At 42.6% G+C, this 14,595-nt stretch overlaps 1 protein-coding gene across 5 annotated transcripts; it reads right to left on the bottom strand.

Moving 5' to 3' along the window:
- Positions 1–321: 321 nt before the first annotated feature.
- On the bottom strand, positions 322–14,593 carry parp10 (poly(ADP-ribose) polymerase family member 10). 5 transcript variants are annotated; one of them, XM_015357718.2, is made up of 12 exons: positions 14,327–14,593; positions 12,709–12,871; positions 10,913–11,088; positions 9,495–9,740; positions 9,174–9,404; positions 7,204–8,240; positions 6,460–6,672; positions 5,890–6,037; positions 4,469–5,512; positions 3,712–3,845; positions 3,075–3,249; positions 322–2,878 (listed from the first exon to the last, which is right to left on the bottom strand). In XM_015357718.2, the coding sequence occupies exons 3-12, from the start codon at positions 11,085–11,087 to the stop codon at positions 2,586–2,588; spliced, it is 3,696 nt and encodes a 1,231-aa protein (XP_015213204.2). In that variant the 5' UTR covers position 11,088; positions 12,709–12,871; positions 14,327–14,593; the 3' UTR covers positions 322–2,585. The 5 variants fall into 5 exon arrangements, with proteins under 5 accessions (XP_015213204.2, XP_015213205.2, XP_069051047.1 ...); XM_015357719.2 differs by having other exon boundaries at positions 3,712–3,842; XM_069194946.1 differs by lacking the exon at positions 14,327–14,593 and having other exon boundaries at positions 12,709–12,927.
- Between the last annotated feature and the right edge of the window lie 2 nt (positions 14,594–14,595).

Below are 14,595 nucleotides of genomic sequence, written 5' to 3'. Positions count from 1 at the left end.
TGGATTGGCTAGTCAGTGCCCCACCTGTGAGACAGTAAATATTCTTAATAATATTGTGATGTCCCAGGCACTTGACACGTACCGATGGGATATTTCTGTGTGTCGCTGTAGACAACAACCATCAGTATTCTAGTCGGGGAACAAGTAAAAGGTTTATTCCATGCTGAAAAGAAGAAAGGAAACATTTTGGGTGTGGAAGAAGGCATAACCTTTTACTTGTTCCTTTGCAACCTACGCATGCTGACACAGCCGACCTTAATGAACTACTTCAGTATTCTAGCCATTTGTGTAAAATGAACTGCATATCATTAACACAATTCGTTAGATCAAAACAAGTTTATTTCTTCGTAGGTTTTTTACATTTTGTATTTATCCAGCATAAGCATACTGTATTTACCGAAGCAGCCTAGTAGTCAGTCATAACAATGGTGGTTATAGAACAATGTTTTGAATCCCCAGTTAACAGCACGGCTTACAGCAGAGAGTCTTAAACAAATACAGATCAACTACAAGAAAGTAAGAATTAGGTTATAGAAGGCATTTTGTTTGGAAAATCATTTGCTTTAGGTTGAAACAGAAAATGAACTCCAGTTATTAAAGACCTGTTGTATCTTCCAATAAAGGAATATACACGTTAGAAGTACAGCAATCCAAAACCTGTCACAACTAGCAGATACATGGAAAAAAAAAACAATTTTGCAGATATTCGAGCTAGAGCATAACTAGTTAACTAGTTAGAGCTCCACCTGTTGGAAACGTTCTAAATAAACTGCATTGCTCAACACCTTGACTTTGTCTTTACTTTTTGATTCAGTTGTCCTAGATATCTGATGTACGGAACAGACGTTAAAACTGTGAGACGAGTACTTCAAACTGTAAACACAAAGCTTTAAATGCAGTAGCCTCCAAATTCATACTCTTGATGAACTGTAACTGAAAGCTCATTTAGCCAAGAAAGTGCAAGCTGACACAGGACTTTCTGCATGCATTAAACACGACACAAATGTCTGATTCACTGGGAAAAAAAATTACATATATTCTTTGATACACAATGTGAAAATATATTCATCCCCAACATTTTGCAAATACTCTAGAGTGGATCCTGTAATGTATTTATCTTCATCCAATGGTTTCACAAACTGTATAGATGAGGAAAGTCAGCGATTTGACTTACAGTCTAAGGCAGGAGTGACCAAAGTCCAGTTCCAGCCACTGCTGGCTTATTGGGTCACTTTACATGTAATCCATCCCAGCTTAAAGGAGCCTCAGGCATTGAAGGTTTTCACCCAAGCATAGGCATCTAACTGAATACGAGCAGGATTACTTGACCAGTCCATTAGCTGAGCCCCTCGGAAGGTACGGCCAGATTGGTCAGCTTGTAAGGGGACCTCTCTCTTCCAACCTGCATCACACCTCCAGCATGGGGGTGTGCTGCCTGTGTGTTAAAGAGGAGTGGTTCTATCAGAGGACGCTACCGCTACCAACACGTCCTCTTTCTCCCCGTGTGCAGTCACAGGCACAACTGGCCAAAGCAAGTTTGGTATAACAAACTGGTAAACTAAATTTAAAAAAGGGAAAGATGGCAATTCAGTGAATAATTGAATTAAGTACTATAGTTGAATTAAGTACTTAAGAACAAAAAACAGAAGCATTTCTGTATTTGATAACTGTACTTTCAGCATCCCTTACCCAAGGGAAATAATTATAGATCTATTTATTAGACTGCTCAAACAGCAGTAGAACTAGCACAGAAAGTATTGTTGAAAAGAATATCATGCATTTTATGAAGAGTATAAATTAACCTCTTCGACCTTAGAGCTTTACAAATGACCTTTTCAATTGGATAACAGATCACCGAGATGCATGCATGGTTTGGATTTTCTGTTATCCCAGTTTCTAGGGGAACATTTATGTTTTGAAGTGAAGAACACAGCTCACACAACACTGGAGGAGCTGGAGAGGACCTGCATGATGAAGCTGCCAAGTAGCTTACATTTAACAATCTTTTAAAAGACTAAAGGAACAGTTCCGTTTTCTCTTTCATGCTGTCAAAGCCAAGGCAGTGTTCAGTGCACAATGATCAAGGGTATGAACAAAATTTCAAAATCATGCATTAAGATATATCTATCTAAGTATGCTTGGCAAAGGTCTTATTTGCACATACAATATTGAATGTCATCATGTCTTGTTATGATTCATGATTGGTATCAAATAATATAAGAAACTTTTCATGCTAAATCAACCTCTTAAGTTCATCAAGAGTACAATCACATTTGGATGCTAGTGCATACATTTGATACAACAGGAGAGAAATGAGAAAATGTCATGCAAAGTCTGGCAAAGCTACTGGTAGATCTACTACTAAGCAATTTAATGTTCACTGCTAGAACACCAAAGTAAATGTTTAATGTTTCCTCCTGCCTAACCTTGTCATAGTCGTTTCTGTGTAAAAAATGCATTAACAGATATGTATTTCACAGAACCCTTAACAGAATAAAGAATGAAGAAGAGCTAAGAATCACACCTTACACTGGAACAGATGAAAAACAGAATTTGGCAGAGCGCATTTACAGTATGTTTACAGTTTACATTTTCTGACAGGTGATCAGGTACTCAGGATAGGCCTGTGTGTCGTTGAAAATGACAAACAAGCTGGGTGAGTCCATTGTGTCCACCACACTGTGGTATCGAAGGGGCATCTCGGTGTTTTCTTTCAGCGGAGCGGTCTTCATTTCATGCCTGCCCTTGGTGTAGTCACCCGTCAACACCTTCGCCACAAACACAAATTTGTGACCATCTGCGTTTGGGGGAGAGTACTGGTCCTGAACTGACAAGGCCGAGTCGACAGCAAAATAAACCCCTTGTCCGTACACAGTGGCTGTGAAAGGAAATGAAAGTAGAAAAAGTTACCAAAAAAACTCACAGAACCTTCAACACAAGCAGTTAGTTTCTGATCCCAACCTCCAAAACAAACACAAACATATTAAAAGAAAGATGGAAGAACTGTCATTTTACTGTTAGATATGGTCACCCCAGTAATCAAAAGAAAAGTAAGAGGAGTAAGAGACTTGTACCGTTCTTTCCACAGAAGCTCCTGTTGAAGCCATGAATGCTGATCTCCTTCACACTGGTTTCATTTGTACCGTGGTACAGAGTCCTTTCAACTTCTGGATCAGCAGCACTTTGGAGCATGCTAGCCTTTTTTAGTTTGTACTGGTTGTACAGCAGGCGGTTCGTGAGTTTCTCAACCTGTAGAAAGAACAGCATGAGATATTTTATAGCCTGAGCCATTTATTTCACACACAGAGCCAGAGACCTCATCCCTGTAGTGTACTTGAAGATGAAATATGCAAATATGTGCATTCACTCTGTGAACACCCACACTTACACACAGCCATTACTGTTATGAGTACAATTGCAAGCAGCTTATCTGTGTTGCAAGCAGAACAAAATTATAAAGCCATTAGTGCTTCCGTACTTTAGCATTATTTTTTTTAATTAAGAAATCAAGAATGGTTCTGACAGGCTGGGACCCTGTCTCTACCCTGACCCTATAGGTGATGGTCATGTTTGTCCTGTGGATGACAAGGTAATCATCCACAGGTTCACATATTTGTCTTCACTTTAGTCCCAGTGATGGGTCACTCAACACACACACACACAACTGAAACCTAAACTAAAAATAAAAATGACAAAATCACGATTCCATACCTTTACAACCTTTATTTTGTTGTGGTATTCTCTAATGGTGTCGTAGAAGTCACTGACAACATCTTGGAATTCATCAGATTCCTTACAAACCACTGTTGCGTCAGGCAGGCTGGAGAGATTAGTCAGGTCCTCTTCTGTCAAGACAGCTCACAATTACATCTCTTAATGCAAAGGTGCACACATATCCAAAATGATTTTTTTTCCTACATGCAATAATAAGTTTTAATATATACTGATGACCCACATCAGTAAAGAAAACACTCTATTCAAATTCCCTCAATTTACTATGAGTAGTAATGGAAACTATCAAAACTAAACACAAGACGTGCATTGTAAAAATGATTCTGTATTAGAAAACCACTAAAATAATATCTTATGGAGCAGGCTTAAGTGACAGAGTTCTGTATTTTCTTTTATAAACCCATATAAATTTCAAGGTGGCTGTCATTGAGAATAGTCATCCTTAAATATTCTACAATTTCCAAATTTGTAAAAAAAAAATGGAAAGTGATTCAATGAAATTCAAATTGTAGCTTTGAGAGAAAATGAAAATTTGAATTATTGGAACTTTCTTACTTTGCGTAACAGCTGTTGGAGCACAAAACATACTCTACTGCAAAAGCTGCATGTTTTACTACAATTTTAACTTCTAAGCTGATGCTACCTCTACTCGTTCAAGTTACAACTCAAGCCATATAATGTGATAACCAACATCGCCGTCCTCGGAAATTCGGAAAGGCTGTGTTCTTTACCGTACCTGGCAGATCTGAATACAAGTCCACATCGCTCAGTAACTTCCTTGCAATACGTACTGATTTCCCAGTGACAATGTTGTACTCCTCCATCTTTCCAAAGTCAATGGTGTAAGGCTGGCTATCAAACAAAATATCAATCCTTTTCTCCTTCATTTTCCAGGCATTCTCTATAAAGACATTGGCGCTGGGCGGATAAGGTGTGGAATCTGACTTCCCATCGTGCCAGACCCACTGCACGCTCTGCAAAACATCAGAATCTGGCACCGAGGCCGAGATCTTCTTGATTAGCCTTTTCACGTCAGGGACCGCCTCAGAGACGTAGTCTTTAAAGCCTTGTATTGTGGCGGTGCTTCCCTGAATCTGGATGTCCACGGCGTGCTTTCTCTGGATGATGTCCACGTACTTCCTGTGCTGCTCCGACAAGTTCTTGAGACACCTGTGCTCCACTTTCTCCTCGCACTGCCTCAGCCCCACCTTCTTCCCCAGGGCGATGTCCACCCGGATGAGGTCGCAGCTGTAGCCCGCGAAGACTTGGATCTCGGCGGTGTGTGCCGCCTTGATGGCATCCTGGAGGGACATGTGAATGGCCTGCTCCAGCACCGGGTCTGCAGAGGGGGGTTCCCGCTTCACCATTTTCTTGGAAAGTTCCAGAACCTTCAGCAGCTCATCCTCCGCGTCCACGGCGTTGCTCTTGCTTTCCATGGAGTACTGGATGGCCAAGGAAAGCATGGCGTCCTCCTCGAGATTGCTGGGAGTCATGGCCGAATGCATGGAGAGCTGAGTGGCGTAGGTCAGCTCGTCTTCCACAACCAGCCCCTCCTGGGCCTGTCCCTCAGGGGCCGGCCGCAGTTCGTCCCCCTCCAGGATGGCACTGCCGCCGTCCTCCTGTCCTTCGTTGTCAGACAAGCTGGACGTTGCCTCACGGTCAGTGTACAAATCTTCTGCGGCCAGATCCATCCCTCTGCAGATCAAGCCAGGTGTGGGTACGGGCATGCCTGAGGTCTCGTCAATGACTGACACCAGCCTCTTGGCCTCTTCTAAAAGACCTGGATGCACACATGGAAATATTTAAACCGTAACAGTTTCTCATAACTAAAAAATAAAAATCTGACCAGTGTGGGTGTAACAAATTAACCTCGAGGAGCTGAAACCCCACATGACTGGTCATTAAAAAACCAGGCCTGCACAGAAAACGTAGGTGTGCCAATTTCCTATACTTCATTTGTCATTTATACTTTCCCTGATGTTTAAAATAACTGTGAATTTCTTGCAGACCTTCAGTTTTTTACCTACAGTAAAAGATGCAATCAAATCTGTTCATGGGGTTTTAATGACAAATAAAAACCATTTAGTTTCAGAAAACTGAGAAACTTCAATTTCCCACACTTTCCCTCCAGAAACGCCAGCAGTGCTTGGTGCTCACCCCTGTCAGGCCTGTTCAGGTCATTGGCGTTCACATCAGTGCTCAGCAAAGTCTGGGCCAGGGGGAGGGCAGTGATGTCGCCACCCTCAGACTGGAACCTTTGAAAGTTTGGCTGCGACTCAAATTTCTTTGCAACCTCAAATATATCCTGAGGAAAACAAAAGAGCTCGTTCGTATCTGGTTTGTATCCAAATCTGGAAATCCACCAGAGAAAACAATTAAGAGAAAACCTCAAAAGCACAAAGAAAGCATTTTAAAAAGCACATTTTGTGCGTGTTCCGAGCTTCCCTCTTGGATAACGGAAAAGGGATTGGTCAGGACAAAGCCATTTAAGGTCTGCAGGTTTGCTAGAACCTTTTTTTTCCTCACACTGCTTGTCTGACTTTGTCTTAAGCTATATATTATTTAACTTGTTGTTGTTACTGCTGCTGTTCTCTGTTTATGTTTTTGATGATTCCTTTAATGTTTTTGTTTGGGAGCATACATGCAAATAAGCATTTCATTGCACTTGTGCGTATGACAAATAAACTGAAGTCAACTGAACCCGACAGCTCAAGAAAGCTCCGTCACCTCTGAATCCAGCGGCTCCCAGTGAACTTTGTCCAGGCTGATGAAGACCTGGAATTTGGTCTGCATCTCTTCCAGGATCCGGGCCGCCTCCTCCTGCACAAGGAAGCGGGCCACTCCGGGGCGGTTCAGGACTATGGTCCGGGTGCAGACCGAAGACACCACGCTGCGGAGGAGCTCGTCGGCAATCTGGCAGGCATTCGCGTTGCCGTGGAGCTGCAAGCACGTTCGAACCCGCGTCAAATCACTCAGCATGTCAGGGAACAACATTCACTTTCAGCACACCTAATGCTAACCTTGACTGTTATTCTGTCATAAACAGAATCTGTCTTACAGTGTATATGATAATGATATATTTTGAATAGTTTACCATTTATATTATCTTAGAGTATAACCACTCTCTCTATCCCCCTATAGCTGTTCATAATGTGTTCAAAACAAAGAGCAGTGTTTAGAAAATAAAATTTGAACCAAAATTACTGACTGTCTCATTGAAATTCAGAGAACACGCCTGCTCAGCATATGAACATTTGAAGCTTATACTTCTGCTAAATATTAGAAAACTACATTCTCCTTCACTTCACTACATTCTCCATACACTTCAGAAGTATGTTCTGAAGTGCAAATGATTTCATTTCTCAGAAAACAAGCCTTTTATTTTGGTTAAATCTCAATGTGAATCACACATTGCTGGGAAGTTATTTGGGATTTTCGCACTAGTTCATCACGGAGATCCAAAACGCATACCCTCAGTCCAGTGACATCCTCCTCTTCCAGGGGAAATATGGTCACCTGGTCCATGTCAGCCAGCAGTGTATGACAGTGAGTCTGGATGTACTTGAGCATGCCAGGCTCCATAGCGATCACAGTCTCCACCTGAACGGGAGTGCTGAGAAATGCAACGATCCTGCTTTCCTTCTCTTCTTCCATCCCCCTCAGAGTCGTGACTTCAATCTGGTCTCCCCTGCTGGACACCCTGGCACAGCAGCACCCCAGGGAAAGCAGGAAGCTGGTCCACTCCTTGGAGTACAGCATACACTCGTACTCCGGAGCTACGGGGATGGTGAAGCTGCAGATCAAAGACTTGATCACACTGCTGGCCTGTTTAACCATGTCCAGGGACGGGGACACGACTGCGACGACGCAGTCCGATACGGTGTACTTGGCTAATAACCCTTCCTGCTTCAGGTTCTGCATCAGCTTCTCCTTCACTTCCACCTTGGAAAGCAATGTGGCCTTTTGTTCATCAAACGGTAAATGAGCCTGTGCAATACTGCTGAAGGACTCCAAGATCTGGTTTTTAAGCTGTTCGACTCCCAGCTGGCTGGGCCCAGTGATTTCAACTGCGTCATCAATTATCTGAATGTTAAAGTCACAGTGGCTGTTCTGAAGGTCCTGGAGGAGGTGGCTGTCCTGCAGCAGGCTGAGTTTCAGAGGGTCAGGCAGGGAGACGCAGCTGGAGCAGAGCTGAGGGCTGGGTGCACGTGCCTCCCCAGCCTGGTCAGCTGGCAGCACCTCTGGTGCTGATATGTCGCTGTGCGGGGTCTCCAGAGCATCACTTAGCAAAACCCCAGGAGCAGCTGTACCTGCCGGCCCAAGGCTGCTCGTCTGTGGATTTTCTGAGCTGTTGGAGTGAAAAACAGCGTTGCCATTCAATTGCATTTTTCCATTCTCACAAACTGGGGACGATGGTTTTTCCTTAGGCTGCAGGAAGTCGAAATACGGACGGATTTTCAGTTCGTTGCCGTCCAGCATGTGGGACCTCTGAATAACACGGTCCACGGCTGGGAGGAACAAAAGCAAAGCAGATATTGTGAATTATTTGCATTTCCAACTGACAACACAACCAAAACGAGCCCATTTGCAAAGGGTATACTTATCGACATTCTTCAATATACTATACCAAATAGGATAGTGCAAGTAGGTAGCTGCATCCGCATGCGTAGGCTGCAAAGGAACAAGTAATAGGTTTATTCCATGCTGAAAAGAGAAGAAAAGACAACTTTTTGGCTGTGGGGTCTTCTTCAGGTGTGAGCCTTCTTCTTCATACCTGAAGAAGGCTCCACAGCCAAAACGATGTGTTTCTTTTTTTCTCTTTTCAGCATGGAATAAACCTTTACTTGTTCCCAAGTAGGATAGTATACAGTAGTTTTCCACTTAAAAGTTAAAAGCCATCAATTCATACAAAAGCCACATCAGGGATGTGTCCTAATAAACAGATTCTATTGTAGCGGTCTAGTCTTAAGGTCCCTCTACGGAGAAGGTGGAGATGCAAAAAGAGGAGCAGGAGACAGGAACGCAGCTCACTAATTTATTATCTCTAATAATACAGAGGAATGCTAGTCACTAGGGCAGAACAACAGGTAGTAAAAGCAGGGAAGGCTGCGGAGCCAGCAGCTCTATCAGGAGTTTGGCACGAGAACAGGGGGAAGGGGGTCCCTGTTTATACAAGAGGGAAAAGAGGGAAAGTGAGTCCGCTGGAGTTGGTGGGCTAGGGGTCAAGTCCTCGGGCTTCTGGAGGCAATGCTACACTATTTAAATTTTATAGGTAATGATGCCACACCACTATCTACATTTCAATCTGTTTTCAAAGACAGATTTCACCCGCCCATTTAATATTCATATACCTTTGGTAACCACTTTGTCCAACACAGGGTCATGGTACACAAATACCTCATTTAAATTAGTCAGTTAACCAATAAGCAATACAGCCTCACCTTCATAGTCCTCAAAGGAGACTTTAGCTATTCCTTCTGTTAACATGCTGACGTCCTTCACCTCTTCACCTCCTCCACGCTTATTCTCGAAGTACAGTGTGAGCATATCTTCACTGGTAGTGGGGCGCAAGTTCTCTACCAGAATCGAATCGGTCTGCTCGATCAGCTCAGCACTAAGCTGTGCACCATCCAGGAGCTTTCTGCTGACTTTCCCCCACAAACTGCTAAACTCTGAAAATAAAGATCAGGATATCATCAAAATTCTACGAAAATTCTTAGCACAAAGGGGATGGGAGAGGGAGGCAAAGGAGGCCTGCAAACCTGTTTCCGAGAGAGGCCGCTGAAACTGGATTAGAGCTATGTCCCTCTCAGGAGACAGATATATGGTGTAATCTTCACTGCCCACCCCCGTCACATTTTCCACATAGAGCTCCAGGACTTCCATGGATATCTGAGGATTAATCCCACGCAGCAGCAACTTCCCACGATCCTTCGGAGCTGGTTTTCGGACAGTAAGCGTAGCATTTTGCAGGTTGTGTGGCCCTCGGCTTAAAACCCTGGCAGCAACTGTCAAGACAATCAATGAGATCAAATTAAGAGTTTTCCAAGTCTTACGGAAAAGGGCCCAAATCTGTTTTTAAGGAATCCTTAAATTCACCATGACTGGATTTATTTAATATCAATGAGGAATCTCTAGACCAGGGGTCTCACAGTCAACACCTGGAGGGCCCAGTGTCTTCTGGCTAATGTTACACCTGAACTCTCAGCTACACAGCTGGTCACATGGTCACATTACAGAATACACGGCATAATGCTAATGCGACTGACCTGTTTTTAAGGTGTTTTCTAATAACTGTACCTTTATTGAACACCATATTTTGAATACTCAACTATAAAACGTCTAAACCTCACCCATAACGTCATGCAAAACTGTTAATTCAACAGGAATAAGAACAAAAGAATGTTCAGATCAGAACATATACATATAATTGTGGAGAAAATAACTATTCAATTAACTGTAAATGTAACTCCCTGATAGATATAACAATTACTCTCTTCACTGCCACCTAGACCTGCAAACACAAACCCGAGACATGACAAGATACATGAGCAGTATCTACTGCCTACTGAGATCAAAACATGACGTCTTAGCAGTGACAAGATTAGCACAGCCAGCTACAAAACAGCCTTTTGAGGGAGTTATTACACCTCTATGTCTTAGATCGCAGCTTTTACTGCAGTCACCCGTATTACATTCCTCACTCAAAAAGCATGCTGTACTGACACACAGATCTCCTGGAAAGAACAATTAATATTGTTCCAAGTATTCAATGGATGAAAAATATGCAGCTCTACTTTACACTAAATCAGAAGTGGAACTGGAAGCTTCCTTACAGCCACAGACTCCCATCTTTACCGAAGGACAAATAATAAAAGCACAACTAACCCTTTCTAAAGAAAACCCCAAAATGTAACAGCTATAGTATTTATTGTTTCACTTGATGCATTTTAGATTATACTTTATGAACATGACAATGGGAAAACAAAATAAAGGTTTTCACCCTGCATCTTAGAAAGAACGTTTTTTTTTCTTAATGCTCATCCAATGAAGAAGCACTGCAAGACAGTACATGTACTCGCAACTGCAATACACACAAATATATACAGTATGTGTTTCTATATCCCACATAGGAGTGGCTCCTGCCGATTACGCTGTGGTCTCGCTGGCACAGTCCTACCTTCAGCATCTTCGAATACAAGCACAGCGGCATCACCCTTCCTGCGAAGGGAGGCGAGCGGTCCTCCCCCGGACCGCCGGGCATTTTCAAAATACAGCCCCAGGATCTCATCCTCCACAGAGGCGGGTATTCCAGACACCTCCACCGTCCTTTCTTCCACACCGCTATCAGTCATCCTGGGGAGGAGGAGGAGGATGGCAGTCAGCGAGCGAGGTTAAAGCAGAAAAGAGAGCGCAGGGGTGCAGTGCAGACCCTTGCTTTAGGAGACCGTCCAAAAGCAGCGGCCATATCCCCCTGCAACTTGCAACTCGCAACCAGCAGACTGCTAAGGCTAAGCAAGTGTGAGCCCAGCCAGTACCTCGATGGGAGACCTCCAGGGAAAGTTAAGGTTGCTGCTGAAAGAGGTGTTAGTGGGGCCAGTAGGGGGCGCTCACCCTGCAGTCTGTGTGGGTTCTAATGCCCCAGTATAGTGAAGGGGACACTCTACTGTAAAAAAGGTGCCATCCTTCAGATGAGACATAATACTGAGGTCCTGACTCTCTGTGGTCATTAAAAATCCCAGGGTGTTTCTTGACAAAAGTAGGAGTGTTAACACCAGTGTCCAGGCCAAATTTCCCCCTGGTGTTTTCCAGTCATGGCCTCCTGATTATCCCCATTTATGAACTGGCTTCATCAATAATCACTGTTCTCCTCCTCACTGATAGCTGCTATCAGCACTATGGCTGCCGTCGCATCATCCAGGTGGGGGCTGCACATTGGTGGTGGTGGAGGGGAGTCCCCATTACCTGTAACATGCTTTGAGTGGAGTGTCCAGAAAAGCACTATATACAGTAAGTGTAAGCAATATTAATCATTATTAAAACGAGAACAAAAACAAAGTTGGATGAGGGGTCCTTCTCTTTCTAGCATAACTTTAGCATTAAAAGAAATGGTCATGTATTTAGAAAAATAAAGCATACAGATATTGATTTGGGATATTGATTTTTTAAAACATATTAGCACTAGCAGCCACCGTTATGCAATGGAAACCATGCTGTAGTAAAACAATGTTTCGTGGGAAAAAGACTTAAATCACAAACCTTACAGAAGGGTTTCAACTACTGTAATTCTACTACTGTAAAAAATGCGTGCGTAAAATGCAGAAGGAGTTTGCGGGGAAAAGCATTACCTTTTGCAAAAAGGTAATACTCTTACCTTTTACAAAGGCTGATCGTTATTGATAAAACTGTTCCTAATTATATGTTCCTTGACTTGGTAAGACGCAGGTGTTGAACATTTTTGAGAAGGTTAGCAATCCCGATGAAATCCCGTTGTCTTTTTCACAACATTAAAGAAACAACGGTCCATAATCACAGCATTTAAATACGGATCTCCTTTCTGTCAAACATTTTCTAATTGTTTACTACATGTATTCACATGTACAGGACGAAATTAAGTTCACACCTCGCCATTTGCTCGTTTACCTGCAAGACCATGGCACAGGAAGGCAAGGAAAGAGAAGGGTCTTAAGAAAGGTCGGAGCGCTTATTCAGTGACAAGAATAACAACGCTGAATCTGGCTTGAAATTATTATATTAATAGCAATTTAGCCGACCTTTTTTGATTGCAGGCAGTTTCTGTTTACAACGCAGCTGATACACACGGGCAGCAGGATAGAAAGCGAAAGTACATACTAATAAGCATCAGGAATCATGGTAATTTTAATAGAACAACATACACCGATTTCATTGTGATAACATCCATAAATGACACTTTATACGTTTTGTAAAAACTGTTTTTAGGCTTCTTGCGCTTACCTAAACTTGCGTCATGACAGTAGGACACGGAAATGTTTCTGCGCGCCTACTTCCTGGTGTAGAGCCTCGCGCTGAGCCCGCGGCTGCCGGGTGTCAGTATGAGATCAGCGACGAGCTGCGGCCCTCTAACGTAGCAATGTAATCGGTCAGGTGTCACAGGTCACTGCAAGGCGCCACACAAGAATCCCTGCGTCATTATCAGAAACCGAAAGCCTCTTTTTTGCTCAATGCAAGCAGCTCCCCGCCTCCCACCCTTCTTCAGCTTGTTGCACACGGTGTACATTTCATAAATCTAACAGTGACATTACATACATGTAAGTGACGGTGACACTGTACCCTTTGGGTTGGAACACAATTTCTGTCTTGATTCACAAATTGTGAAATGAAGTGAAGCATGATTTAAGACACAGTTTTACACCACATCTTTTTGGCATGGAGCTTCTGAGGTTCTTGTCCAGATCCAGGGGCTGGGGTTCTTGTCCAGTGCAGATGTCCAGAGTTTTTTTAAGGTGGATTTTCCAAAAAGTTTGAAAACACCCAATTGTCAAACAGCTGTCAATAATTATTCTGGAATCCATTCACCTCCGTTCTTTTACATTAACCAGGTTATGGTAAAATGCAAAAGTTAAAATTTAATTTGTTAAGCATCTAATACTTTTTGAGTATTAATGTAGAACTTCATTTATAAATAGACTAATTTACTTTAAACATAAGGAAAAGAAGCTTTGCCTGAGTCTTGAGAAGCGATTTATAAGACAGACAGTCAGGGACCTAAAGTACATCTTAATTCATATCTGTGTTGACACAAAACATCACATAACATTAACATTTATGGATTGAATAATGTTTCCTACTGAAAGTTCAAACAAAAGTCACACTGTAAACTTAATAGCATTGCACAGAGCAAAGTCATCTTTCTCCTTCTTCCAGACAGAATTCCTCTTGCTCCTTATGAGCCTCTGGCTCCTCTTTGTGCACAGTCTCCTTCAGCTCCAAGCACAAACGTATGATTAGATTGACATCTGGAGTTTGAAATGGCCAGTCGAGAACATTTAGCGCTCCGGTCACCACTGTTTTGTCAATCTGAATGCATGCTTTGACCATTGCCATAACGGAATGTCGGTTTTCAACAAAGTGCGAGCTTCTTCGCAAAGCAAGCCAGGCTGTGACCAGAACACACGGATAGTCCTTGGCGTTCCCAGTTTCCATTATCTTAACAAGGACTTCGCTGCCCCAGAACGACTCCAAACACAATGTATGCCAGTGTGTGATGGAGATCTCCAGCTGCTGCCTCTGGATTTACAGAGTCTTGAACTCTTGTCTCTGGCTGTCTCAGCCTATGGTTGAAAGACACATTTGCATGCTGTACCTGGGAATGGTTACCATTATACCATTAGCTTTAAACTTCCTAATAATGGACACTGCAGTAAAAAGCTTTTTGTGGCTTTTTTTTAAAGCCATCCCCCAATTTACAGAAATTAATGACCATTTGCCTGCAGTCTTAGACGAGTTATGTCTTAGGTGAATCTTAACCATATAACCATATAACCATATAACCATATAACCATATAACCATATAACCATATAACCATATACTACTGAATGTTCTCCACCTTACCTCCTTTCACACTCTGGGGAAACATGAACCTATCTGTGGTTTTTATATAGTTCCAGAGGTTTCTATAGCGCTTCCAAATTGCAGAAAGTTAATACAGATATATTTTTCCTTGGAGTTTACTCAAAGGAAAACCTAAAGGGTTGTATTGATGTGACCCCTTTTCGTCTGCGAGACATCAATAGAATTAATGCCAGAGTCGCGCATTTATTAAGGTAACAATACATTAATTTTATAAAGCATACATTCTTATCACCAGTTAAAGTTCCTGT

Source organism: Lepisosteus oculatus, chromosome 10, assembly GCF_040954835.1.
Source record: "Lepisosteus oculatus isolate fLepOcu1 chromosome 10, fLepOcu1.hap2, whole genome shotgun sequence".
Lineage (NCBI taxonomy): Eukaryota > Metazoa > Chordata > Actinopteri > Semionotiformes > Lepisosteidae > Lepisosteus > Lepisosteus oculatus.
This window is presented reverse-complemented; position numbering and strand designations above follow the sequence as displayed.